This window comes from Ammospiza caudacuta, chromosome 18, assembly GCF_027887145.1.
Source record: "Ammospiza caudacuta isolate bAmmCau1 chromosome 18, bAmmCau1.pri, whole genome shotgun sequence".
NCBI lineage: Eukaryota > Metazoa > Chordata > Aves > Passeriformes > Passerellidae > Ammospiza > Ammospiza caudacuta.
Genome location: NC_080610.1, coordinates 13,401,060 through 13,428,152, shown reverse-complemented (window position 1 = coordinate 13,428,152; position 27,093 = coordinate 13,401,060). Strand labels below are relative to the sequence as shown.

The window sequence follows — 27,093 nt, the reverse complement described above, 5'->3', positions numbered from 1 at the left end:
ACATGTCTTAAGGTGCATATAGGGTGTCAGTTTGGGTGTGTTTGCTCTAAACAGGGATGTTTCACCCTCTGGTGTGAAGCATCACCCACACTTCAGGGAGTAATTGGGCCTGAGATTCTGTACTGGCCTCAACTGGATCTTGGGGTAAATGGGGAAAGGAGGAGAGGAGGGAGGTGTTACCATGTGGGTGTATTCTTAATTCGGCTAAATCCATCCATTTCAAATCCCAGGATACCGACCTGCTGTCTCCTGGGATAACGGTGAACAACAGCCACTGTTCCAGTGGCTCTAATCTGGAAGCCAGCAGACACCTCAGCAGGAGCAACATTGATATTCCTCGTAGCAATGGAGAAGATCCAAAGAAGCAGCTGCCACGAAAAAGGAGTGATTCATCCACCTATGAGCTGGACACGATAAAGCAGCACCAAGCCTTTCTTTCAAGGTAAGATTTAAGATTTGGAAGGAGCAAATCCAGCAGTGTCCTGGAGCTGGGGGTGGTGTGTCTTTGGAACCTGAGTGTTGCTTTGTCATCCTGTGATAAGCAAGGTGTAGGAAAACAATTTAGATTAGAGAGTTATCGATTTCAGTGTGTTGTATATGCAGAAAAAAAAAGAATTAACAGCTTTCTTGCTGAGTGGCACTGAGAGAATCCAGCTTCTCTACTGCATCAGTGGTGCAATGGCAAGAAGCCCTTTGAGCTGTTGTGTGACAGCCAAGGCAGTCAGGGAGCTGCTGCTCTGCTGTGCTCCAAGTGTGGGATGGAGGTCAGAAAGCAAATGGAGAAATCGTGTAAGGGAACTCAGTGAAGCAGAACTGGGAACCCAGTGTTGTATTCATTTTAAAGCATCTCCGAAACCTGATTTTGAGTTATTCTGTCCCCTGCCACAGCTGCTTCATTGCACCAAGGACATATTTCAGATTTGTTACTCACTGTTGAAGCCCCCAGTATCACATTTTTAACCTTTTTCAAATGGACATTCAGAAATGTGTCTGTTAACATAACCCATGGAATTTTCACAGCAGTCTGCCTGTGGCCTCTGGTCATTCAGGGATTATTTCTGTAAATCCAGAGGAATTTTCTGACTGAATCTTCTTCAGTCTCTGAAACTGGACAGCCCAGAGCTTTTTCTCCTGCAGGCCTGGAGGAACTGCAGTAAAAGTGCTCTTAATCCTTCTTCTCTCATGTCCAGGAACTGGGGAGCAGTGTCCCCCACAGCAAGCCCCGTTACCTGCATTGCAGCTGCATCCAAGGCTGTTCCTTTGTGCTGAAGGCTTCCCCTGCATTTCTCCCCCTCCATCACTGCTTGGAGTCAGTGTTTCAGCACAGGGATTTGTGTTGTCCTGCCATGTCAGGCCCCTTTGGTAAATGATTTATGGGAGGGAGAAGGTATCAAGTGAACGTTGTTGGTGCACAGAGATAGGCTATTCAGAAAGACAGCTGCATTTACAAATCCCCAGTGAGGTTCTTGGATATTTCCAGCAGGTTAATAAAAGGCAATCAGGCTCTTGTTCTTGCCTCCTCAAAACAGTCTCCTGTATTACAGGGAAAATATGAGTTGTGCAAAAATGTGCTGATTTTCCTCCTTGTTATTGACCTCAGGGGCACAGACTCAGTTAAGGAAATCAGGCAGGCATCTTGATGCATTTTTGCACCTATTTTAGAATAAGTGCTGGGCCTGATGTGGATAATGGATTGCTCATTTTGTTGTTCCAAACAGCTTTGTGCTGGTCCTTCCTGTTCCATCTCTGAAGGGCTCTGCCTGCACCCAGCACACAACACTCGTGACTCCCTGGCATTCAGGGGGGTGACAGATTGGTGCATCTTCACTTCTTAAAGAGTTTTACATGGTTTTAAACCTCCCTTTAGACCTTGGGCTAAAAACTAGTCTCTTCCCAGAGCTCAAAACCAGGATTCCCTGAGGGAAAGGGGCAGGTTGGGGCTGCGGTAGGAGCTCTCTCTGTATGTGTCTCACTCAGCTCTGTGGTGCAGGGGAAGCTGGGGAGCAGAGATTCACCTCATCCATGGTGCAGGAGAGGCTGTGGAGCATGGGTTCAGCTCATCCCTGGGGCAGGAGAGGCTGGGAAGCAGGAATTCAGCTCATCCATAGTGCAGAAGAGGCTGGGGAGCAGGAATTCACCTCGTCCCTGGGGCAGAGGAGGCTGAGGATCAGGGATCCACTCGTCCCTCCCTGCATGTCAGCAGGATGTCTCTCTCACACCCATCCCTGGACCTTGTTCTCCCAGCCAGCACCAGCAGAATGCCCACTGGCCTCTGCCATCAAGGAATGATTTTTCTCATTATTTTTCTTCAAACCAAGCCCCGGTGTGATGTGGCTTTGAGCAGGAGGTTGGCAGAACAGAGCCAGGTTTTCCTGCAGGGCTCGGCAGACTGGCAGCCTGGCACACAGGGACCTTTCTGTCCGTGCCCACTGCAGATTTCAGCCTGTGCCAAAGACTCTCATTTTTATTCATGTATCAGACCTACCCACTTCTCTGGGATAATGCCCAGCAAGCCAGAGCAGCATCTGGAGAGTACAATCACACATTTATTTTTAAATTCAGTCCTTCTGCACAACTACATTATTTCTGGCTGTGCCGTACTTGTATTATTGTAAATGAGTTGATTTGCTTCTGAAATCCATAAGCTCTTGTTTAATTAATGCACACAGTACATCTGCTGCTCTTTAAAGGGAGAACAGGGCACTGCAGGTTGCTTGGAGCATGACAGATCCAGAGTTCCCCTTGGCTCTCATTTCCTTTGATTGCTGAAAAGGCAATTCCAAGTTCCCGGCAGAAGGAGTGAAGGTGCCCAAATTGCTCCGTGCTGTGCCTGCTCTGCTTCTTCCCTTGCCCAGGAAGAGATGCTGTGGGAAGCTGTGTGGAATGCACCAAACAGCCCCTGCACCCATCCTGCCCTGGGGACAGCTTTTCCTCTGGAATCCCATCTCTGTCACCCCGCCTTCAGTGAAACTGAGCTGTTCTAAATGACTTTGCATTCCTCACACACAGCAAACTCACAGTGTTACATCTTGTTAGCTGAAGCAATTGTAGCTCCACCAAAGGTGGCTTGTTCTCAGAGCTGTTTCAGGCTCTGCAGCCTCGTTTGCATCACAGAAACAGGAACAGGCTCGTTTGAGCTGTCACTGCTGTAACCTCGTGTTCCTCCCGTTTTGACACCACTGTTTTGACTCCCCGTGATGTGTGTGTGTCTGGCATAAGTAACTGATCATTCCCAGGCTGGGAAACAGGAGAGCAGAGCTGTGCATGTGCCTGTGTGCAGCCCCAGAGGGAACACAGCAGCACAGCAGGAACAGGAGGAGCTTCAGCATCCTCTGGGAGCAACGTTCAGCACTGGAGCTGTCACTGGGATTATTCCTTGTTTGCCATGGCAGGAAAGAAAAGTCTGCCTGAAACCTGGTTTTCTTCCCCAAAAGTGTGAACATTGCAGCTTCTCCAGGGCTGTGGCTGTGTCTGAGGGGTCTGTGAGCAACTGCTCTGTGCTGAGGATGTGGAACAGCCCTGTTTGGGGACCACAGCTGTCACTGTGCTCAGAAATAGCCATGCTGAGCCAGAGCTGTTGCACATGAGGATGTGACAAGTTCTGATCACCACCTGGGATTTTGTTCTGGGGCCACAAAGCCAGCAGGAGACTGTTGGATCTGCATAATTCCCAACTCCAGGCCTGTAAACCCTTTATCCAACCCATCTCTTATGGTATCCATTTCTCCTACACATTTTATAGAACCTGTTCTGATGCTTTTTTAAGTGTTTGCAAATACCCTCTTAAGGCACTGCTGGTACTGCCTTCAACTCTCTGCTTCTACTTATAATGAGATAACCCAGTACAGCCCTCACTGCAATCTGCACAACCTGGAGAGCAAAGGAATTTGCAGCTTTGTGCTTTTGGGTGGGAATAGAAGCATCTCAGAAAGCCTTTTGTGAACCAGGTTATCAGTGTTACGCATCTGTCATTTCATTTTCCCAGATTTACACTGCAGAGAAGCTGCTCTTCCTAACATGGGGGTGGATTCCCATGTTAGGATTTTCACCTAAGCAATCCTGCTGCTTCTTCTTCAGTGTCCAAGGAAAATGGGAATTTAAATCTCTGTGTTAAACCTGTGCATTGCCTAGCCTGCACAAGACTGAGGTGGAATTTTGCAAACAGATTTGACACCCGAGAGAGGGAGGAAAAGCTGGACATGTTCTATATAGTAGCTGCAACCACGATTTTGACTCCTTAAAGAAAAAACATTTTGAGGAGGTGGTGTGTAAATGAACTCACCTGAAGCTTGGATTTGTACATATAAATGATGCCAGAGCAGTGGGGTCACTGTGGGTTGATTAGTATAGTTCCTTCACTGAAGAGATAAATATTATATCCACTGTCAATCACCAATCCATGTTTTAATTATGAAAACACAGTGAGGATATGATTCAGACTTTATTTTCTGTTCTTGTCCCAGTTTACATTCTAGTGTCCTGAGAAACGACCCCACATCCAGGAGATCCAGCAGCTCCACGATGCTGGATGGAGGAAACATTGGCAAATTTGACTTTGAGATCACAGACTTCTTCCTCTTTGGGTCTCCCCTTGGTCTGGTGCTTGCTCTGAGGAAAACTGTGATTCCAGCTCTTGACAGTAAGTCCTGGTGCCAGCTGCTCCCTTGGTGGGTGGGGTGAGCACCTCCTGCTGCACTCACAGGGGTCTGGTGAAACCCAAACATTTCTGTATCTTGTTTATTGCTCTGTAAAGCAGCAGATCTCCCTGTGGTCTGTGCACCACCAATGATACCATTCCAAACAGGAAAAGCACTGAGCAGCTCTTGAGTCTGTAAACTGTAATAAATTGTTTCAGTTGACTAAACAAGGAGATGAGAGAGTGATAAATGATAAATCTTTTGCAATTTTTTAACCTGACAGTTGTCATTTTTCAAGACAAATATTTACAGTATTCTAACAAGCGGTGTTTTGATGCTTGAGGGATTTTTTTTCTTTTCAGTCTTTCAGCTCAGACCAGCTTGTCAGCAGGTCTATAACCTGTTCCACCCTGCAGACCCATCTGCTTCACGCCTGGAGCCTCTTTTGGAGAGGAAGTTTTACCTTTTGCCCCCCTTCAATATCCCCCGGTACCAGAGGTTCCCGCTGGGCGACGGCAACTCTGCAGTTCTGGGTGAGTCCTGGATCCACATGGGCTGCTAAAGGTTACAGGTTACGTGAATTGGAAATGGTGAGAAGGAGAACTGGCCCTGTAGCATTAGCTTGCTCCTGATTTACCAGAAAAGGGATTTTCTTGCAGTGAAATCAGTGCCTTGTGTCCTATGTGCCCTCTGTTTGCCACACAAACAGCTGCTGAGGGTCATGAGGTGGTGATCTCCCTGTGAAGGCTTCTGTTTTACACCCAGACTGGTGCTTGTGGTGGAGTGTGAATGAAACACAACTGAGTTGGCAGAATTTAGGACTTGGAGGGAGCAGAGTCGACCGTGAGATGATGAGATGATTTACTTGTTTGCATCCCCTTTGTCTAATATTTGAATCATGCAGGACTAAATGAAGATTGTATAACTAGAACTGGATAATTCTGGTGATCCCCTCTGCATCATTTTAAAGTTGAAAGTCCAAAGAAGTGGCCTTCTATATGATTAGTGCCTTCAAGTTTGTAATTGCTCAGTCTAGGGTCTGATTTTTTAGATGGGCACAAACTAAACCCCATGTTTGATGAAGTGAATAAAATGCTTTCTGCAGGCCCCACTCACTTGTCAAATTTAGCCAAGATCTTGCTGCAACACTTTTTAAAAATGGATCCACCCACAACTGCATTTGTACCCAGGCCAGTTACAACAGCTCAGGGAATCTATAGCAACTTGAAGAGCAATTTGCTTTTTGGGTGTATTCTAGGTATCAGCTGCAAGGGGCTTATTACAAAATATGCAGCTAAGCATCTTGCCTTCATTCTCTTAAATACATTCCAGAGCCCCTGTTGTCACTGAACCCAGAGGTAGACGCCCCATTGACACCAAACCTGTGTTCTGGTTATCATTGTGGACAGCAGCAGGAATATTAGAGCCTCCCTGGACCTCTGAGCTGGCTGTGTTTGGAGAGACACTTGCTATGCAGTGAAGTTAAACAGCAATTAGCTCTCCTATGAGAAGGGCAGAGTGATGGCAAAACCTCCAGGTCTGAGCCTTGTTATTTTAAGAGATACTGCTCTGCCTTCATGAATAAAACTGACAAAAAACAACTTTAAATTCTCTTTTTCCTGTAAGACAAGGCCTCTTCATTTGCTTATCAGAAAGTAACAGGCCATTCCTTTCCATTAGAGTCCATGTTGTGATGGACACATCACCCAGAAGGACTAACCATGATTCACCAAGCTGCTCCTGAAGTTGGTGTTCACTGGAGGGCACTCCAGAAAAGTTAATTGCTGCTATAATTAAGCTGTGTGTTTTGCAGATCACGTAAAATTCAGGTGTTCAGTTATAATTGGTTTTGTACAAAACCTTGTGTAACGCTGCTTGTGCACATCTCCTCATGCAGGCAGCTTTTTTGGGAGCCCACAGCTCAGAAAGCCTCTCAGGCTGTTTTCCCCCATTTTCCCATCTGTACTATGGTGGTCCCTGTTCCATTTCAATGAACTTGCAGAGTAAAATCAAACTCACATCCCTGCTTACTCCTGTGCTTTGCACTGTGTAGGCTGTGAGTCTGATTCTTCCCTTACTGCATATTTTTTTCCACTCATAGTAAAAGATATTTCTCTGGATCTGCTGTGTATTTATGGATTTGGCTAAGGAGGGGGTGAAGACGCCTCCCTTTTGTTGTTGAAATGCCATCGTTGTGTTCTCCTCTGCTCCCAGTTAATCTCTGATGTTGGTCTGTTTGGAAATCACCCATTTTGTTTCTTTTACTCTATTTGAAGGTTGTCTGTTCATTGAAGACTCATAATTAAGTGCTGGGGTGTAACTGTTTGTATGTTTAACACTTTGTGGCCTCATGTCTGTTGTTCTTTGTCCTTCTGTTATGTTTTTTTTTCCCCATCTGCTTCTAGTTGAGACAATCCAGAACAATCCCATCCTCCTCATGGAAAGTAGCCCTCTGGGTGCTCTCCAGCACCAGGACAGCTTCATGGAAACAAGTATCCCTGTTCCTGTACTGAATTGGCAAGATGTTTCCAATAAAAGTGCTGGTTGTGCTGAGTGTGTGTAATCTACACTTTTGTATTGTCTGTGGTGTTGGGTTCTTGGGGTCCTATTTTGGAGATCACACTGTTGCCTCCTGGAGCTGAAACCTCCGTGCTGTGCCTCAGGCTGTGCCACACAAAATCACCTCTGGGGATCACACGTGGCTCTGGGAGAGCCTCTGTGGAGAAAAGGGCTTGAGATTATAAATTCTGTCCCATTCTGGAGTTGATGCTGGAGGGGAGCTGCTGCCTTGCATGGACTGGTTTGCTCTGTGCTGCTGGAAAGGGCCCTTGAGAGAGACAGCCCCTGCTGGCCCTGCTGCTGTGGGGCAGCATCCCTTGGGAAAGGTGTCCTGCAGCCACCATGCCCAGAGCTCCCCTTGATGTCCGTGTCTCACCAGATTTTGTCCCTTTTGGGTATTTCCTCTTTGGACCCTCATGGCTCTGCTGAGCACAGCACTGAGGCTTTCAGACCCCAGGGTGGCTCTCTGTTGGTTATTGAAATTCATTTCTTGTCTCCCGCCTTAAAAGCAAAGTTTGATGCATTTGTTTTGCCTTATTTTCCATCATCAATGCTGCATGGCCTCATTTATTCTGATTGTGGCTGGTGCTACATCTGCAATTTTGATGAGATTTGCCTTTGTTTTGGTTTTTTTCTTCCCCGCGTGTCTCACTTGCCCGTTCTCGTTCCTTTCTCGGTGTTTTGCATTGAGAGCTGGGTTCTGCTGCCCTCTCTGTCTCTAACAAGCTGACCCTCACTGTCCCTGAGCAGTTTGGGCTCTTATGTGGTCATACAGGATGGCAACATCACTGAGTTTTCCCAGTGGTCTCTCCTCTGGCTCCTGGATTTTTAGGTGTGCAGTTGCTGTGTTGCCTGTGCTGTGAGGTTCTGTGGTAAAGCAGAGGGAAAGGGTCTGGTACTATTAATTAACCACTTTGGAGGTGCCTGGTGAAATGCATTTCCCTGTGAGCTGGTACTGCCTGTGGTCAGGACAGAGCTGTAGGAGCATCCCTTGCCTGTGCCCAATTCGATGGTCTTTAAGGTCCCTTCCAACCCAAACCATTACAGGATTCTATGATTTTCTGCTTTTTACATTGTGAGTCAAGACCGCAGTGTGTCCAAACAATTCTTGATGTGAGTGTAGCAAGTGCTGAATCCCAGTTCAGCCACTGGACTGCAGGAGATTTCCAAAATCACCAAAACTGGTAGACAGCAGAAATCTGTTGCTCTTGGTCTCAGGGTAGTGACTGCAGAGTGCCCAGTGCAAGCAGGGCCTGTCTGGCTTTTCTGTGGTTTTTAATATTTTTGTTTTTATTGACCTGTACATATTTTTTTATGGCTTTCAGTATTTCCCTCTTTGGTGCAATGGCTCAGTCTCCAAATAGCCCATACCAAAATCTGTCTTTCAGGTACCCCAAGGAGTTACCTGAGAGCATGGCTCAGGGCTGTTACCTTATAAGAATATTGATAAATGAGGCCAAAAGTGAAAGAGCACAGCACCAAGATGAGTGTTAAAGATTGGTGCAGTGAACAAGGGCACCTCTGTCCCCACTGAGTGACAGAGGAACAGCTCACCTTGATAAAGGTCTTGCTGCTGCTGGACCTTCTGGATGCACCTCTGGGTGCAGGAGGCTTCCGTGGGTCCTGTTAGGGACACCTGGCTGCAGGTGCTGGGGTCTGTCTGTGACACCCCACCCTGGTCACCACAGTCCCCAAGAAAGCCCCCTTGGTTTCAGAATTGCTGCTCAAGAGACATGATGCAGAGAATTCACAAGTTCAGGAAATAGCTTGTTAGCTTTGTGGTTTTTTTTCTGCAAGTCAAGTCTCAGGATTTTCTTTGGAAGTTGCTGTCACTGCAGCTTTGGTGTGGAGGAAGCTTTTCTGAGTGGGTTGTAATGCATAAAACAGGTTTTTCTCCACATTTCCCACCCTGCCTTTTCCTGGCCTTCATTTTTCTCAGCAACTGCCCTTTCTCAGGGACAGAGGGTGTGTGGCTTGGGGAAAGGGAGAAGCACAAGAGCCCCTGAGTGGGCAGGAGCAGGGGAGCCCTGCTGTGGGGTGGCACCTTGTCCCCTGCAGGGCAGATTCCTGTCACCAACTCTGGCAGTGCTGAACTGAACTGTTCAGCAATGCTGAAACACCTCAGGCTTTAACAGGAGTGGGAATTGTTCCTCTGGTGACACCAGGATGGGGCTGGAAGGACTGCTGAGGTTGGGTGCTTTTGCTGCAAACATTATATTCCAAAATCCCTGGTCAGCCCAGGAAAACAAGGCTAAAAAAGAGCAGGCCCAGAATCTCACTGTTTCTTCCTTTATTCACTTTTTGTGTTCTCAAAAAGGGGTTGAAGTTCAGGCAGAGCTAAGTGAAGATGGGCTAATGGAGTCAAAGATGTGACCATGTTTGGCCCAGCCTTTTATCTCATAACACTCTGGACTTGTCTTCCTAATTCAAGCCACAGGTGCTTTAGGTTAAAGCAGAGGAAGAAGTGCAGGTTTCTCTGGTGGTCAGACCTGAATCTGGCATTTTTCCTGGCACAGACAAAGCCAAAGCTTTCCTCCCATCTGAGGAGGTTCAGGGAAGGTGATGATCATCACCTGTGTTGGGACACCTGTTTGGTGACACAGGAGCAGGAGCACAGGAGCATCTCACAGGCAAGAGAATGGAGAGGGAGGGTGATGAGAGAAGAGAGAGAGGGGTGATCAGAGAAGAGAGAGTTGTTCCAGGTCCCCCAGCAAAGGGAATGAGACTCTTCACCCTTGAGACCTCTGTGGGGTTCGGTGCAGCTCCTGTTTTCCACTTGGATTGCCCGTTCTTGCTCATGCTGGTGTTTTGTGCAGTCAGAAGCAGCCCTGGCCTGGTTTGTGGATCCTGGTCACAGCCTTGAGAGGCAGCAGCTCAAGGCAAGGTGGAAAGAGGGGGAAAGTGCTGGGAAAGTGATGCTGCTGAGGGCCTTTCAGGCACAACGTGGGCTGTGTGTGCAGCTCATCATCAGGTCAGGCTCCTGCTAAGGCTCAGATCTCACAGTCCACAGAGCTTTTACACAGAGCAGCTTGTGGCCTGATTTTCCCTGCAGAGAACAGAACTCTTTTACTGACACTTAGCCACACATTTTCTGCTTCATACATTCCCTCTCCCTGGGCTGCAGCAGGATTTGTGTGGGCACAGACGCTGCTGCTGCGAGCTGAGGGATTGGAGGGAGAAAATCAGTAGCCCCAAACAAAAAAAGATTGATATTAAAATAAACCAATTGCTAAAACAACACCCCGTGTCAGCCTTGTGCCAGGATTAAACCCAGGGATAACTAAACAGGCTGGAATAGGTGGAGGGTGTTGATGTGTGGGAGTAATGTGCTCACATTCCTTGTGATATCTCCTGCCTGATACCTGGGAATAAATTCAGGTGCTGCTCCTCAAGTGCAGCAGAGATGGGCAAGCTTAAACCCACAATGAATTGCTTTGCTTTGCATGTTAGTGCCACGCTGGTGCTGCCTGCTGTGAGCACCTGGAGTTGGCATTACAAACCTCTGCCCTGCAGGAGCTGGGGATGTCCCACTTAACTGGGCCCCACAGCATCCCCAGAGGGGTGGGTGCTCTTAGCACTGTTGAGAGACAAAACTGAAATGCAGAGATTTTAACGTGGCTTTCAGCATCTCTTGTTTTGCCACTCCTGGGTGTTTGAGGTCCTCTTCCCTCCCATCCGTATGTAAGGTCCATGTGAGCATGATTTTAAACCCTCCTTTTTGTATTTATGTACTGAGGAGTTCAGCCTAACTTGGTAAACCTCAGGTTGGGATTTTAAAATCCACACCTGTGTGTTGTACCAAAACTGTACTGTTTTCATAGAGCCTGAGTACTCCCTGTTCTGCTGACTCTGATGGGAGACACAAGTGCTCAGCACCAGACTCCCTTCAGGAGCCCTTTCTCCAGATTAATGAGTGTTGGCTGTGTCCTTCAGGAGTAAAATGCAAGTCCAAATTTAGTCCCTGCCAGGCATGAAGATGTTTTCTTGATTTTTGCTTTTTAATAATGCTTCTTTCTTGGAGACATTCATTTAAATTTAAATATCTCAAGAAAACAAATACCTCTTTGTAAGGTTGTTTTTTTGTTGTTTTTCTTAGCTTGGTTATCTTGTCTCGATGTGAATGTATAAAATTGTGTATATTCACATCTGTATGTATGACACATGCTTGTTATTGCTGCTTCAATAAGTCTGCCTGGGTTTTTCTTTGGATCTGGTTTTTGAGCTACTTACTTTGCTTCTCTCAATCAAAGACTGCTCCTCCAGCCACATCTCTGCCTGCTGTGCTATTTGCTTTCTTTTCTAACCAGAGCTCCAATGAAATGTGGGTGTTTCTGTTTCATTCCAGTCAGCTCTGAGAGGTTTTTGCACCCACCAGCTTTGTTTGCCTCCTTCCTCCCTCCCCGAGTTCATCTTGCCCAGCCTCTGTCTGTTGGTCTAATATTTTGATTTCCCTGTTTCAACTTTGTAGCAGATGTTGTTCAGTCTCATGGTGCCGTCTTCGTGGAAAACGCGTCCCTGTCCACCCCCATTTCAGCCCCTCAGTTCAGGGGCTTCCGGAGAGCCAGTGAGATCAGCATTGCCAGCCAGGTCTCAGGAATGGCAGACAGTTACACTGCTTCCAACATAGCCAACAGTAAGTGTTGCACCCCTCGAGGCTCTGCTCTGCTCCGGGCTCAGAGCTTCTGTCCGTCCGTCTGTCCGGGGGGTGCTTCCAGCCATGACCAACAGCTTGGAATTGTCCTGGTTCTGCCACACTCAGTGCTCTGTGTCAGCACATCCCCTGCAGGAACAGGGCTGTGTTTGGTGGCCACTGCTGCGTTGTGCATGTTGGACCTTGCTGGTGATGAATTGTTAAAGCAAAGGTGATAACTGTGATTGTTAAAGCAAAGGTGATAACTGTGATTGTTAAAGCAAAGATGATAACTGTGATTGTTAAAGCAAAGATGATAACTGTGACTCTGAGCTGTGTGTGGTGAGGGTTAATCCAGAGGGATGTGGCTGTGCTGCCATGGTAAGTCGTGCAGAACTGCTCAGGATCAGCACTTGAGACCAGATGGGCAATGCAGGATGTGGCTCAATGCAGATCCCTCAAATGTGGCCCACAAAAGCAGGGATGAGTAAATCCCTCTGTAACGCTGAAAGGCAAGGACAGGTTGGTTCAGAACAGAACATTTATTATTTGCATTAGAGATTCAGCTCTTCTGCAGCCCGCAGGGCAGCTCCCAGTCACTTATGACCCATTTCCCAGAGCTGAATGAGGAGTAAAAGGGATTTTTTATTCATTATTTTTCCCAAGACCTGTATAACTTCCTAACTAATGCAGTGGAGAAGAACAGACTTCGTTAAGTGGAGAAGAACAGACTTTATTAATGGCTCAGCTCCTTCTTTGTTTCAGCTCAGGTATGAGATGAACACTGTGTCCTCATGGATTTCTGGTAACTCAGACCAAAAAAAGGCTGATAACTCAAAAAACCCCCAGAAAAACAAAACAAAACCTAAAACCCATGCATATGAGGAAATTTTCCACCCAAACTCTATTCCCAGAAGGTCTCAAAAATTTAGAGATACATTCCTGGCACGAGTTGTGAATTACTCACTCCATCATTAATTGCTAAGGTTAATAATGCTCCTGGAGGCAGGTATGAGTTGTTAAAGGTTTGTGGGCGCTGCTCAGGGGCTGCTGTAACCTCCTGCCCTGTTTGAGGCAACACTCAGCAGCAGAACTAAAATACCTTCTCTGACAAACGAGGTTTTCCTGCTCAAAGCGTGTCCAGGAGCCGACACCCCACTCCCCATGTGCATCCTTTCCTTATCCTGACATCTTGCCAAGCACTGTTAAACAGGAATCTGCTTGGGAAGCAGCTCTTGGGGGAGAAGGTGTTTGTTTTGTGCTGCTTTCCCACCCACAGGAGCTGCTGGGCTGGCACACAGGGCTGGTTCTTGGGGAGGTGTTTGTGCCAGGGTGATGCCCCAGAGCCAGCGTGTCCCATGGAGAGATCTTGTCCCGTGCTGCAGCAGGGTTGGGTCACACAGCACTCACCTCTGCTTTCCCCATGCTCTCCCCCCTTTGTGTAATTTATTCCTCCACTCAGCCATCAAAGCCTGTTGCTGAGATCAGGGAGGAAGAGTCTTCCCTCAGCTCCGAGTGTCCCCCAAGCTCCAGCTCTGCCTTGCTGCTCCTGCTCTCAGCCTGGTTGGTGTGGTGGTAACCTGGAGCTGTGCCACTGAGGGCTGGATGTGATCTGTGCTTATCCCCAGGGAGAGCTGGAGGAAGGTTGGAGGGGCACTGCAAACCCACAGCTCCCTCCCAGGAGCCTCCTTAGGGGTGCAGCTCCCCTGGTACCGTGAGTTTGTGGAGGATGAAATCAGTGTGTGCCATAATAATGAGTGATTTCTGCTTTTTTTTTTTTTTTATGTTTTATTTTTCCTTTTAGAAACCAAACACCACCTTAATCATTGTAGGGGCTTTAGCCTTCTGTCCCAACTTGCCCTCCCTCACAAATCCCCTGCCCAAAGCTCGTTCAGGAGGCGTAGGCAGCACAAACACACAGCCCCTGCCAAGGGAAGGAAGCTCCAAGGGCCACGGAGCCGGGCTGCAGGCTGTGCTCTTCGGATACCACACCTGGACATCAAGACAGGTATTCTGGAGAGATCCACTCCTGTCAGCCTCCTCTCTCATTTGTAGTCACAGAACTTCACCACAAATCTCTGCGCTTCACACTGAGGCACTTGCAGTTTCTGATTGCATCTTAACAAGCATTTCTGTCACTTTGCCCTGAAGATCCATCATAACACAGCTAACAACCTGGCAGGAGCAGGAATTCTTCTGGGCAGAGCTGAGGGGACAACGCTTCTGCCTCCACCACTGCCTTCTGAGCATGGAAGAGTCAATCCTGTCTGCTTCCTGTACAGAATCTGAAACTACCCAAGCTGGGGACTTGCATGAGAAATGGAAGTTGGGACATGACCAGGAGCTGTCAGTTTGGAAGGCAGGGAATCAGAAGTGGCTGCGAGGAGGTGCCTGTGAGCTCTGGAAAAGCCACATTGATCCATCAAACCTTGCTCCTCCTTCCCATGGCCCTTCAGAAAAGTGGGGACTGTCAGGGTGAGGGTGGCCTGGCACCTGGCACAGCCAGTGGGGATGTGCTGAATCCACATCCCTCTGCATTTGCTGTGGTGGGAGCTCTGTGCAGGTCTCTGGAAGGAGCTGCTGGATCCATCTTTTCAGTTCAGCATCTGTGCTCATCACCAGCCAGATTTCCCTTTGCAGAAGGGTGTGTTGGATTGCACCTTAAACCTGGCAGCTTTCCTGGAAGTCCTTAAAAAGGGAACATTGTCACAGAGACAAACCAAGCTTGAGGAAGCCCTTGTCAAAGCCCCAGCTTGCATCCTGCATGCAAACACAAACAAAATTCTTCTGCTGCTCTCTTGATCTCCATCTTTTCTTTCCTTGGCTGCTTCTCTGGGCTGGAGTGCACAGACACTGAGGACTTCTTGCTGCTGGGAAAGCAGCCCATGCTTTGGGGTCTGAGGCTTTGGACTGAGACCTGATTTCCAGGGATTGGGGCAGGATGTGTGTGTGAGCAGAGCTCAGGGCAGTTGAGGTGTGGGGGTGTCCTCGGGTGAAGGGTGGCTGTCAGACACCTGCCTGTGAATTGTTGGGCTCCCTGAGGGAGAAACTTGTTTTGTATCCCTGTCCCCCACTAAATCCCAGTGTATTTTCAGTCCCCCATGCAATGAAGTCCCAATACTGCCAGGTGCTTGTCTCATTGTCCCCCACAGAGGCTGTGCCCTGGGAGGGCTGGGCTGCACATCTCGGTTGCCCAGGAGGGCAATAAGGATTTGTTGGGGACTACCAGTCCCATCTTCATGTGCTATATTCCCTGCCTTGTGGTGCCTTTTAGCATCCTGTGGATTCCCAGTCCTTTTTAGTGTGGCCAATACCTGGATGCAGTTCCCTGGTGAAAGCTGAAGGAGTTGGAAGCAGGGCTGGAGATGGGCAGAGCACACCCACCCACCCTTCCTTCCTCCCACAGCTCCAGGGAGATTTGTTGCTGTCTTTATGTTTTGGCTCATTGCACAGGAGCCTTGAGCCCCTTCCCTGGGGTCTGGACTAACAGCCAATTAACCTGCCCTCCATCCAGTGCCTTCCTCTTTGCTTGAACAAGGGGGAGCTCACACTGGTGGCCGTGTGTTCCTCCCTCGGTGTGAGCAAACCCCGAGCCCGGGCTCAGCTGTTCCCCAGAGCAGCGGGACCAGCTGGGAGCAGCCTCCTGGCACACCTGGAGCGAGGAGCCAGAGCCCTGAAATCCCTTCTGTGAGCCCCCCTGGTCTGAAGGAGTGTTTTGCCTCTGTAGTTGCTGCCAAGTGGTGGGGAACGAAGCGGATCGACTACGCCCTGTACTGCCCCGACGCGCTGACGGCGTTCCCGACCGTGGCTCTGCCTCACCTCTTCCACGCCAGTTACTGGGAGTCCACAGACGTTGTCTCCTTCCTGCTCAGACAGGTACAGTCACCCCCTCTCCCTCATCTCCCTTGGGCTGAAAAATGCTTGGGGCTCTTTGTTTTTTCCAGTGCACCTTCAATATAAGACTTGTCGATGCATAGAAGTGAAAAAATACCCTTTGCCCCTGCAGATCCAATTTTTTCCCTTCTTTGTTTTACCTCACCTGTGGTGTTGGTGGAGCTGCACACATACAGACTTCATAGATGTCTTGTTACACCTGCTTGATTTGGGGCTGCTTGGGTTTTGGGCTCTTATCATCAGAGCAGGTTTCAGATGGGCTCACTGGGGATCCATGGAGAGAGCCCAGGGCAGTTTCTTATCCATAGTGGCAAAGGTCAGTGGCACTTGTTTCTTGAAGTGATCTCTGTGCCAGGTCACATCTCCAGTCTGAAACTGAAACTTCTCAAAGGACAAATATAACCAGCACCAGATACAATAAAACCAAAGGGGAAGTTTTATATTAATTCAACATGAATTGATAGGCAGAATGCAGTTCTCCATTTTGCCTTTCTAAGTTATTGTTGTCTCCTCTAGGAACTCATTGGGATTTAGTTCTCATTCCTGCAGCACAAAGCAGTTCTAGGGCCAGGAGAATGGGGATTGCTGGTGTCTGGAGTCTACACCTCAGATTTTATCAACCTATATTTGGCCTAAAATTCAAATTTACTGTCTAAAACGTGTTTTTCCCTAAAAGAAATATTTTCCCTTCAGTTCCTTGGGGATGAGGGGGAGTTTTTGCCTTAAAAAATATGAACTCCCCAGGGATGACACTTAGAGCATGGAGCTGGAAAACAACAAAACTCAAAGCAACTCTGTGGTTTGTGTTGCCCACTTCGGCGCCGGGTTTGCTTTGCATTAGCTCAGCTGTTAAATCCTCCCTGTTCTCCTCCAGCCTCCTCTGCTGCAGCTCTGAGTTATTTATGATTCTGTTGGCAAACTTTCTTTTAGTGTTATCTTCCAAATAGTGTGAGAGCCATAAACAGCAGCAGTGTCAGTGCTGGTGGCAGCTGAGCAGTGCTGATAATCCTTGAGACCCTTCTCTTGCCAGGCTGTGTCCAGGCTCTGCCTGCACACTCCTGCCTGGATGGTCCCACACCCAGCCCAGCCTAACAGGGCAGGAAAGAAGAGAGAGCTCTCATTGTGCACAAGGGGGAACAGTCATGACAGTCTCATACATAAAGTGTTCCACTTTGGAAATAGCCAGTTGTTCAGGTTTCAGCCCAAACCTGTGTCTGTAGCACTGTGTGGTGTTTCAAACCTTGTGGTTTGAGTACCTGGAGGAACCTCTCCATCCATTCTAAACCTGCCTGGGTAGTCTGGCACCCCCTTGCCCAGTGCCTGTCTCTGCTCACTCCTCTTTGCCTTGAGACCAGGGGTTTTCTCATCTTTTGTCTTCTCTCTGTCCTTCACCAGCACCACACAGCTGCTTCCCCTAATAAGGACTTGTTTCTAATGGCCTTTGAAAGTTACCTCTGGACAAAATGTAAAAGAAGCTGTTGAATAGTTTTAGTCTCCAAAGATTAAATCTTGTTAAAACAAGCCCAGATAGAATTCAAAATACATTCCTGATTTAAATAATTTTCAGTAAAATTTGTTATTTTGTTTACATTGGATTCCATGAGCTCCCGCCCCAGCAAGCTCATCCTCCCTGGGGTCCTTTTTCCATTTCCCTGGATGAAAACCAGCTTCAGCTCTGCAGAGGGCTGGCCTGTGTCAGCCAAGCTCAGCTGGAGAGCTGCTGACCTTTCAGAACATGTTCAGGACCTTGTAAAAGAGCCCACATTTAGGAGGCCTCTTAATTTTTTGGTCACCAAGGCTGCTGGCAGTTTTGGAGTTCTGTGTGCAGGGTTACCTCCCAGTCCTGCAGAGTCTTTGAGGTGTCCCCCAGGCTTGGGTGTTATTTTTCCTTTTCCATTCTAGAAGTAAGAGCAACCTAGGTAGGAGTTAACCCTCCTCTCTCTGTGTTCCTGCCTCCCATCCCCATCCATGCCCTGGTGACAGGCAGGAATTGGCTGCTTGGCAGTGACGTCCCACCAGCACAAACTCCTGGAGTTCTGTCAGCCAGGATGGACAGACAGACAGCCTGGGCTCTGCCTCACATGCAGCCAAGCCAGACCCCTGTGTGTTTCACAGGGGTCAGATCAGTGAGAGGAGCAAAAGCCACGGGACCAGAGTTGGAAATTTCAGTAGGAATTGGAAATGAGCTGAAGGAGCAGCATCTGTCAGCATGGGGCCAGCGAGAGCAGCTGGTGCTGGGTCTGTTGTGGAATGGGGAAGGTTTGTGTTCCCTGCAGGCCGTGGGAAGGGACCAAGGGATCCCTGGGGGAAGGGCAGGTATCTCAGTGCAGAGCTGTGTTTGAGTCAGTTTTGTACCTCCTGACAATCCAAAAAGCCTGCATCCCAGGCAGGATTAAGTCAGCACTGGCCACAGGCTTTGCCAGTGCAGCAAAGGCCACTTGTCCTTCAAACCTGCAAGGTGACAAACTCAGCAGCAAACTCAGGGGCCTCTCTCCAGGCACTGCCCTTCCTCAGTGCAGGCTCAGGAGATGCAGAACAGCCAGGCAGGAGGAGAGGGCTGATGCTTGGGGGAATCTGTCCTCCTGCAGGTGATGAGACACGAGAACTCGAGTGTGTTGGAGCTGGATGGGAAGGAGGTGTCTGTGTTCACCCCCTCCAAGCCCCGGGAGAAGTGGCTGCGCAAGAGGACGAACGTGAAGCTCCGGGTAAGGGGGTTTGGGGCTGCACCAGCTGCTCTGGCTTGGGCTGCACAAACTGCTCTGAGGGTGTGGCACAGACAGAGGGCTGTGTTGCATTGCTGGGCTGTTTTAATGGTTATATCCTACCTGGGTGCCTGTAAAAGAGCAACCCTAAAGGTGTGTGTCAGCAAGGTCTCCTCTTAGCCTCGAGTCTGTAAAACACAGGAAGCATTGGCTGTGGGTCAGGGAACGAGTGAGAATGGAACATCTTTCATAGTCCAATAATACCAGTTCTCAGCTCAGTAAATGCCCTTTGCTCCCAGTAAAGTCTCCAGTTTCTGAGGGGGCAATTCTGTGTTCAAACTGAAACAATATCAGCAGATTTCTCTGGCAGCTGAGTCTATTTCCTCTTAATTCCAAAGTGTGAGAGTTAATAGAGAGTATCAGAACTGCACGTACAACCTTCCATGGAAATTGGCTCTTCAGCACTCCAATCCACCCATCAGTTCAGGGCACAGAGCTTCACCTCTGCCACAGGTCAAATTCTTTCCCAGAGCTGAGGGTGGAGTGGAGGGGGAGAATGGCACAGAGAAACCCGTGCTCTAATTTGTCCAGTTATAACATATTTATTTGGCATTTCCCTGTGAGGTTATCCATTGCTGCAAACTTAATTTTTTTTTTTTTTCCTCCTCCCCTCTTGCAGAACGTCACAGCCAACCACAGGATCAACGACACCATTGCTAATGAGGATGGGCCCCAGACCTTGACTGGGAGGTTCATGTATGGTCCATTAGACATGGTCACCCTCACAGGAGAGAAGGTACCGTGTGTGCTTGGAGGTGTCACCATGTGGTGACAACTGTGGGACAGAGGTAGTGCCTGTCAGTGCTCCCTTGGTGCCTGCTGGGGTTTGCTGCACTTGTGTCCTGGCCAGGTTCTCCTGCTCAGACTTGTGGGTGCCTCCCACCAGGAACAGCATTTGTCATCTCTGATGTTTGGGTGCTGCCCAGCTCAGATCCGTGAATTGCAGAGGGTGGGAGCAGGACCAACCCCGCTGCCACCCACAGGGGCTCGGGTGGGACGTTCCTGTGCCCGGCCTGTCCTGCTAGGGGTGACACAGTCTCGCTGTCCCCAGGTGGACATCCACATCATGACCCAGCCACCGTCGGGGGAGTGGGTGTACTTTGACACGGAGATCAGCAACAGCAGTGGCAGGATTTCCTACGTGATCCCCGAGGAGCGGCGCCTGGGCATCGGCGTCTACCCCGTCAAGATGGTGGTCAGGTGAGGGCCTGGGGCTTGCAGGAGGAGCAAAGAGGAATTGGATTAGAACATGGTCCCTGCTGTTGCTGGGTGGGTTCAGAGCCTGGTTTGCCAGCAACAGAGGCAAAGAAAGCCATTTGTACTCTGCAGCTGTAAGGGGAAAATGCACATTTTATTCACCACCAGCATGGGAATTGAGCTCCCGCTGCAGGAGCAGGTCTCTTGCACCACAGGGCCTCGTGGCCATCTGCAAAACTGCACGACTGAGCATATTTTAAAGACCATAAACTTGTCCTTGAGGGACAGGACTTTGTAATTGTGATGATTCACAGCCCAGGGCTCCAGCTCAGTTCCACTGCTGGTGTTGGGCTCTGGGAGGGGAAGGAGGGGAGCATCTTCTTGGTGGTGACCCCAGCAATGTTTTTCTGGGGGTAACTGTTGAGTCTCTGCTGCCAAGGAGTGCTAATCCATCCCCACTTGAACATGAGACCCTCACACAGTGCTTGTGCCTGCTCTAACCGAGGGTGGCATCACTGTTGGAGCCTTTGGGCCAGATGTGGGAGCCACTCTGGGCTCGTGGTGCTCCGCAGGTCCTGGTGATGCCCTGTGGATATTTTGATGCCTCTAAACACCTGCATCCCTTCCCTCAGGGGTGACCACACGTTTGCTGACAGCTACATCACAGTGCTGCCCAAGGGGACGGAGTTCGTGGTGTTCAGCATCGACGGCTCCTTCGCAGCCAGCGTCTCCATCATGGGCAGCGACCCCAAGGTCCGCGCCGGGGCCGTGGACGTTGTAAGGTCAGGGCAGGGCCTGGGGTGGTTGATCTGACACTGACCCTGCTCTGCAATCCATTGACTCTTGCCTTTCCCTGCAGGCACTGGCAAGACCTCGGCTACCTCATAATCTATGTCACGGGCCGCCCTGACATGCAGAAGCAGAGGGTGGTGGCGTGGTTAGCACAGCACAACTTCCCCCACGGCATTGTGTCCTTCTGCGACGGGCTGGTCCACGACCCGCTGCGGCACAAGGCCAACTTCCTGAAATCCCTCATCACTGATGTAAGCCTGCCTCTGCTGGAATGGGAGCGTGGCACGGGGTTAGATTGCTCCTCATCCAACCACCACTGTCAGCACCAGTCTCTTGGCAGCAATGTGACCTGCAGTGGAAGATTAATCTGTTCATTTTATTTTCATTCCTTTGTTGCACCACAAAAGTGTCTGTGCTGTTAAATTGTGTTGCCTCTGCTCTGCACTGCTCCATTTCATCACTGCTCCTCAAACCCCTAATGGAACTGAGGCAGTAGAGCCTCCCTGCCCCCCACACCTGCTTGGTGGCTTTTTGGCTGCCTGTGGTGGGAACAGCAGGGCTGAGAGGGGATGGAGCTGCTGCAGAAATGGCTTTGCTGGGAAACTCCACAGAGATCTTCCAGGGGTTTGACCCTTGGCAGGTCCTGGTAATGCTCAGCCCAGAGCCTCAGGCAAGCTCCAGATAGAAAAAAGTTTTGTGTGTCTGCCAGGTGAAGGAGCTGCCAGTGTCCCAAGCACTTTCCCTGCTTTGATTTGCAGGAAAAGCCTGTCCTTAACTTTCTTTTTGGCCTGAGTGTCAGTGGAGAGAGCAGCTGGCTCTCAGTTGCTTTCATGTCCTCCACATGTTTGGGACCAGGGCCAGAAATTCTTTTTCCATCTCCCTGACCTGTGGTTCTGGACTCAAAGCTGGCCAGTGTGTGGTGGCACCAATGTCCACACCTCCCCTGCCAGCCCCTGCCCCAGCCCACGACAGGAGGGGCTGTCCATGAGCTGCTCTCTGCTTGGAGTAGAGCAGAGGTATCCCTGAAAAGCAGCAGGTTTTGCTGTCTGTCCCTTCTCCCTCTGCCCAGCAGGTAACAGCAGCTTGGCTGTGGAGAACATTCCTGGCTAATGATTCCTGCCCAGGTTTGCAGCTCCTCTCCCCCAGTGACAGCAGGGAAGTCTGCAGCATCCTTGCCCCCTGCAGACCTCAGGGGAAGGCCGTGGATCAGCAAGTGGAGATCTGTTCTTGTATTGCTGTCACTCCTCTTGTCACGGCCTGTAAACATGCCCAGCTCTGTTAATTAGCACTTCCCTGGGTGGTTCATTATCCAGCTGGGAACTTGCATTAGTTCCAGTGACCCGAGATTCCCACAAATGCAATTGGAAAAGCCAAAGCCCAGCCTGCTGAGCAGCGTGGGGTGCCTGTGGGTTCTGAGCCTGTGCTGCTCTCTGTCCCCCCAGCTGCACATGAGGATCCACGCCGCGTATGGATCCACCAAGGACATCTCCGTGTACAGCTCCATCAGCCTCCCGCCCACAAACATCTACATCGTCGGCCGACCCACCAAGAAACTGCAGAGCCAGTGCCAGGTAGGAGCCAGCCTGGCTGAGCCCTGGAGCTGCTGCTCCCATGGGAGGGAGGTGGGAATTTGGTCATCACAGATCTGGTGACTGAGCAGGGTGGGAGCTGTCCCAGGCAGCAGGGCCACATCACGGGTCTGAGTGGTTCCAGGGCAGATAAGGGGGTTGGTCCTTCTGTAGCAGCTGGGAGTCACAGGTGGAGGCTGAATTGAGCGGATTTTCTGGTTGTGGCTAGAATGAGGCCTAACAGGGGTAGTGTAGGAGTTTGGGAAGGAGTGGGAAGTTGTTGGATTTCTCAGGTGTTTGTGGCAGGGGCCAGTCATACTGTGCAGAGGATAAGTCCAATGTCTCCAATTTGGTTGTAAAGTACAGCTTGAAGGGCAGCGGTGTTGGCTTCTGCCCGACCGTGTCATCAGCTGATTGGAAGAAAGGACATGATTCTGACTCCTTCTCAGCCAATGAATAGGACAAATGGGTTGTTGGTGATGATTAGGATGAGTATGGCGATTAGGAAGAATAGTAGGTTGGTGAAAAATTTTGTAATGTAGGGGTCTGAGGCCATATATCGTGTTGCAAATTGTAGGATAGATCATGATACAAATTGTTCAATGGGGAAGAAGGTAAGGAGTAGAAGTCTATTTTTAGGCTGATGGGGATTTTGAAGTTTATAATGAACTTTCATTCCCAGAAGGAGGTGAGGCTTTTCTGTTCCAGAGTGGATGTAGATTGTTATTGGGATTAGGCTGATTAGGAAGGAAGTTTTGACTTCCCAGAGAACCTGGCAGAGCGAACACCTCTGGCTGCCAGTGGCTCTCAGGGAACCGTGTCCCACCCCTCTAACGCCCACCCTCACCCCGCAGTTCATCACGGAGGGCTACGCGGCCCACCTGGCACAGCTGGAGTACAACCACCGCGCGCGCCCCGCCAAGAACACCACGCGCATGGCGCTGCGCAAGGGCAGCTTCGGGCTGCCCAGCCAGGCCGAGTTCCTGCGCAAGAGGAACCACCTGCTGCGCACCATCTCCTCGCAGCCCGCCGCGCACCGGCCCGAGCGCACCCAGAGCCAGTCGGACAGCGACAAGGACAGGGACAGGGAGCGCAGCCAGCGCAGCATGAGCATCGCCACGGGCTGCTGGGGCCGCAGCGCCGCGTCCCGGCTGGAGTCCGGCCTGCTGGGGCAGAAGTAGCCGGGCCGGAGCCGGGATTGTCAGCTGCAGCCACCGGAGGAGAAATAAAGGGAAAGAGGGACGAGGCCGGTGTTTCGGGCTGGAAGGGTAAATATGGTGCTACTCTAAACCACGGTGTTCTGGGAAGAGATGGGATGTTTCCCACACGGAACGTGCAGGCCTTGCAGCGGGAGCGGGAGCCCGACGAGCAGCTGGAAATCGGGGGGGAGAAGTCTCCAGGTCAGGATGGCGCTCTCTCCTGCCTCCTCCTCTCATCCAGGGTCAGTGACTGTAAATAGGTGCCTCCTCGCCTTGTTAGCCATCACACGGTGACCGAGTGCTGTCCTCAGAGCCACAGAACAGGGCACGAGGCTGGGGGAGCTCGTTCTGGGCTGTCCCGCGAGTCAGGTGGGGGCTCTGGGGTTGGGGACGCCGCTCCCCCGGCCCCAGCGGGGGATTTGTGCCAGGCAGAGCCACCGAGAGCTTTCCCCGGACAGAGAGCTCCACGTGCAGCCACTTTCTCGAGGGGCTGGTGCAGTGCAAAGCTGAAGCTGCATCGAGGCTGATGGCAGAGGCAGAATGTCGGCAGATTCGTGCCCAAGACAGCGGGGTCATTCTTGTTATTACTGTTATTTTTTTAAACAGATCTTTTAGAAGCCGATGGAATTTAATGTGGTGACCTATTAAAAGACGAATACAAGCTATTTTGTTTGAGCTGTTACAAACCTCAGACACTTAATTGCTGTTAAAGTCTCCAAATAGTCTCGCTATGTATTATTTCCAGCAAGTAACCACCATATATTTGGAAGCAGCTGAAGGCACTCAGCAGCTGGATTGCATTGCAGTTCTTCTCATCCAAATGCAGGGTCTGACTCTATCAACGTCCACCTCTGAGACCTTTTTTCTTCCCAGGTTCTCTCCAAGTTCAGTAGCAGCTTTCATGGGAACTAGACTCGCTTCTTTTACCTATAGTTACTGAACTGTAAAACCTCGTTGTTTTTTGCACTGATGATTTTTAGAATGGAAACCTGTTACCATCTCATGTAGCTACACCAGTGTTTGTAGTGCATGACAATGAAATATTGCTAAGCCAGGGTGTGTGTGGATACCTATACATATACACACACACACATATATATTATATGTATATATTTAAAAAAACAGAAACAATCTGTGCAGAAGTTTTTCCAGCAGTAAGGAGACTGTAAGGAAGTGTGCCAACAATGTCAGGCAACCTTAAGAAAAGGCCATATCTTAATTTTTCTGGTGTGTTTCTCAGTGGATGTGCCTGAGGCACTGGGTTTGTGCTGCTGGAGCGAGCTGGCGGGCGCATGGCAGAGGGCTGGCACCCCAGTGACACCCAAACAGGGGCAGAGAACAGTGCCTGGAGCCAGGGCTTGCCAAAAAGCCCCTCAGTCCTGTCCCTGCCAGGGCCAGCAAAGGTTCCCTCCTTGCACACACCTCCTGGGGCAGAGGGGCATCCACACACGGGTTCCACGGTGCCCATTCAGACTCCAGCTGGCCTCTTCACGTGGAGATTTTCTAGTCCTACTGAGCTCCCTGACTGTGTGTAACCCTGCTTTCCCCACCACACTCTCCTGTCTTTATATCACTTTCTACTTACGAGGATCTTATTTATACCAGAGAATTTTTTAGACTGGCTGCTTCATTTTGTTACCAGTTTCAATAAGCACGGTGCAGGACGGCCGCACTGAGACACTCAGCACTGTGAACGCTGCTCTGCTCGCTGCCTCTGGGCCACGGTGGACAAATCCAACTCATCCAACTCCTGTGTTCGTGGTGTGGAGGGTCCAGGCCGAGGCAGAGCAGGGACGGTGCGGAGCTGCCGCCGGCATCAGAGCCCCTGGAGCGCTCAGACCCGACTGCAAAACGTTTAACCGCTTCTCTTTGGTAATTATCCGAGTACAGAATGTACCTGATGACTTTTTGTCACCAGAAACTGACTTCCCTTTCTGCTGACTCAGCTTGGCTCTTTCTGAATGCACATCCAGAGCTTTTACTGGGTTTGGAAACAATGAGAATTTGTCCCAGCTTTTTGCTAGCCGAATGTTCTATCAAACAGATGCCATGTGAGTAGGAAGCCAAGCCACAATCCATCCTGTGAAGTCACCAAACCACATCACTAAATAATTTCTGCAAATTTGGATATGGCCTTTGCAAAATTCACCTTTTCTCCAAGTCCAGAACCGAGACATGACCTGTACATTTTCCAGTTGACGAGATGTTCACATTTTCTTATGTGTAGATAGTGTAAAACAGAGGCGAATGTAAATGTTCAACATAAAAAGTGGATATATAAAATTGAAAGTTATTTATTTATGTAGAGGGAAAAAAAATGTCTGGAGGGACTTGAACCTTCAGGGTTTATTAATATTTTAAAAATGTAGCTTTTTGTTTCAGGCATTATGTACAAAGTAATTATTTTATGGACCAAGTTTAATGTAACTGTCAATGAATGCAGAAGTGCAATATGATACTCACCCTCTCCATCACGTCATGTTTTAAACAGCTCCTGACCAGTTAGCCTGACAATCACAGCACCTCTGTCCTCATCTTTTGTTGAGCTTCTTGAACCTTGCCCGGGTCCTTCCCCTGGCCCCCATCCGTTGCCATTGTACGGATCCAACACGGAGAAGCAATTGTAGAGCAGGGCCTTTATTGCTGCAATAACTCCCTGGGAGGTGGGTGGAGTTACCAGGAAATAATGATGCCACTAAGATTTTCCTCACCAACTCAGTCCATCCCCGTCTCCATCGCTCAATCCTCAGCCGCCCCCATCTGGCACTCATCCCTCTGAAGCAGAATCCACACTGACAGAACAATAGCAATAGTTTCACTCTGTGTTTATAACCTGTTTGTCCCGAGCTGTTTTGGAGAGCAGTGCACGTGACCCGATGCCTTTCCACGTGGATGGAAGAGGATCCCTTTGGACGTGGTGAGGGAAAGATGAATGTAAATTCCATGCTTACTAAAGGGGCACTGTCGGGGTAAAGACCTAATTTATCCTTGTTAGGAGTAACTTGTTTGCTTTGAAAGGAGAGAATGGGAAGTTTCTTGTCCTCCTCCCTGGGCCGTTGTCTGGGCAGCCCTCGGGGACAGCCCACGTCCTGTTCTGCACATCAGCACAACACAGCCTCGGGCTTTGGGGTTGCTTTTCTGTTTCCATGGGAATCAAACTCTGCTGCAGAGCTCAGATTTTTTACAAAAAGCAGCTTTTTATATTACTGCACCCTTAGGCCGGACTTTCTACCTGACACTGTCCCTTTAAAGTCTTTTAAAAAACCAGAGAGAGGAGCCCGTGCATTCCCTCCAAGTCGTTTTCCTGGGTTTGCTCAATCACTCAGTCAGATGAGGCGAAATCCTAATACCAAAAACCGTTTACAGTGTCGGGGGCACGAGCCCAGAGCAGGAATCAGCCAAAGGGTCACCACCACCCTCCCAGCAGCCGCCGTGCTTGCTGTAGCAGCCCCTTCTTCAGGTATCGCCACTGTTTGCTGCATTTCCTGTTAGTTCTAGAAGCCTTACGGTCCCCTAACTCTGCCTGTTGATACCCTCGACTGTCAATTTTATATTCCAACAATGTTAGTTATATTTTATTTATAAAAACTTGCTCTAGGGGTACCAGCTGTGCGTGGGGAAGCAGCGGGGGATGCCCGAGGGCGCCGGGGCCGCCCCGCGTGTGCCGTGCCCGTGACTCGCGTGTGTGTGGCAAACCTTGTGTACAACTTCCTTCTCCTCCTTGCTGTTAGTGCATCGTTCCAATGCCTGGTGTGCTTCATGTACAGTACCATTGTGAGTTACACAGATTAAAGAAACGGGAAGGCTTTTCTCTGTCTGCTTTTTTTGGGCTGGGGGAGTACTCCAGGAACAGAC

The 27,093-nt window shown here is 49.7% G+C and overlaps 1 protein-coding gene across 1 annotated transcript in view; it reads left to right on the top strand.

Moving 5' to 3' along the window:
- PITPNM2 (phosphatidylinositol transfer protein membrane associated 2) overlaps window positions 1–27,033 on the top strand; it is a 109,575-nt gene extending 82,542 nt beyond the window's left edge. Inside the window, exons 13-26 of the mRNA XM_058816429.1 lie at window positions 231–442; window positions 4,464–4,639; window positions 5,000–5,170; window positions 7,043–7,192; window positions 11,665–11,829; window positions 13,631–13,834; window positions 15,554–15,702; window positions 18,309–18,425; window positions 19,102–19,218; window positions 19,534–19,682; window positions 20,312–20,461; window positions 20,539–20,722; window positions 21,914–22,042; window positions 22,894–27,033. Of these exons, the coding sequence (XP_058672412.1) occupies window positions 231–442; window positions 4,464–4,639; window positions 5,000–5,170; window positions 7,043–7,192; window positions 11,665–11,829; window positions 13,631–13,834; window positions 15,554–15,702; window positions 18,309–18,425; window positions 19,102–19,218; window positions 19,534–19,682; window positions 20,312–20,461; window positions 20,539–20,722; window positions 21,914–22,042; window positions 22,894–23,220 (2,400 nt within the window). The 3' untranslated portion in view covers window positions 23,221–27,033. The remainder of the gene's footprint in view (window positions 1–230; window positions 443–4,463; window positions 4,640–4,999; window positions 5,171–7,042; window positions 7,193–11,664; window positions 11,830–13,630; window positions 13,835–15,553; window positions 15,703–18,308; window positions 18,426–19,101; window positions 19,219–19,533; window positions 19,683–20,311; window positions 20,462–20,538; window positions 20,723–21,913; window positions 22,043–22,893) is intronic.
- Window positions 27,034–27,093: the final 60 nt, after the last annotated feature.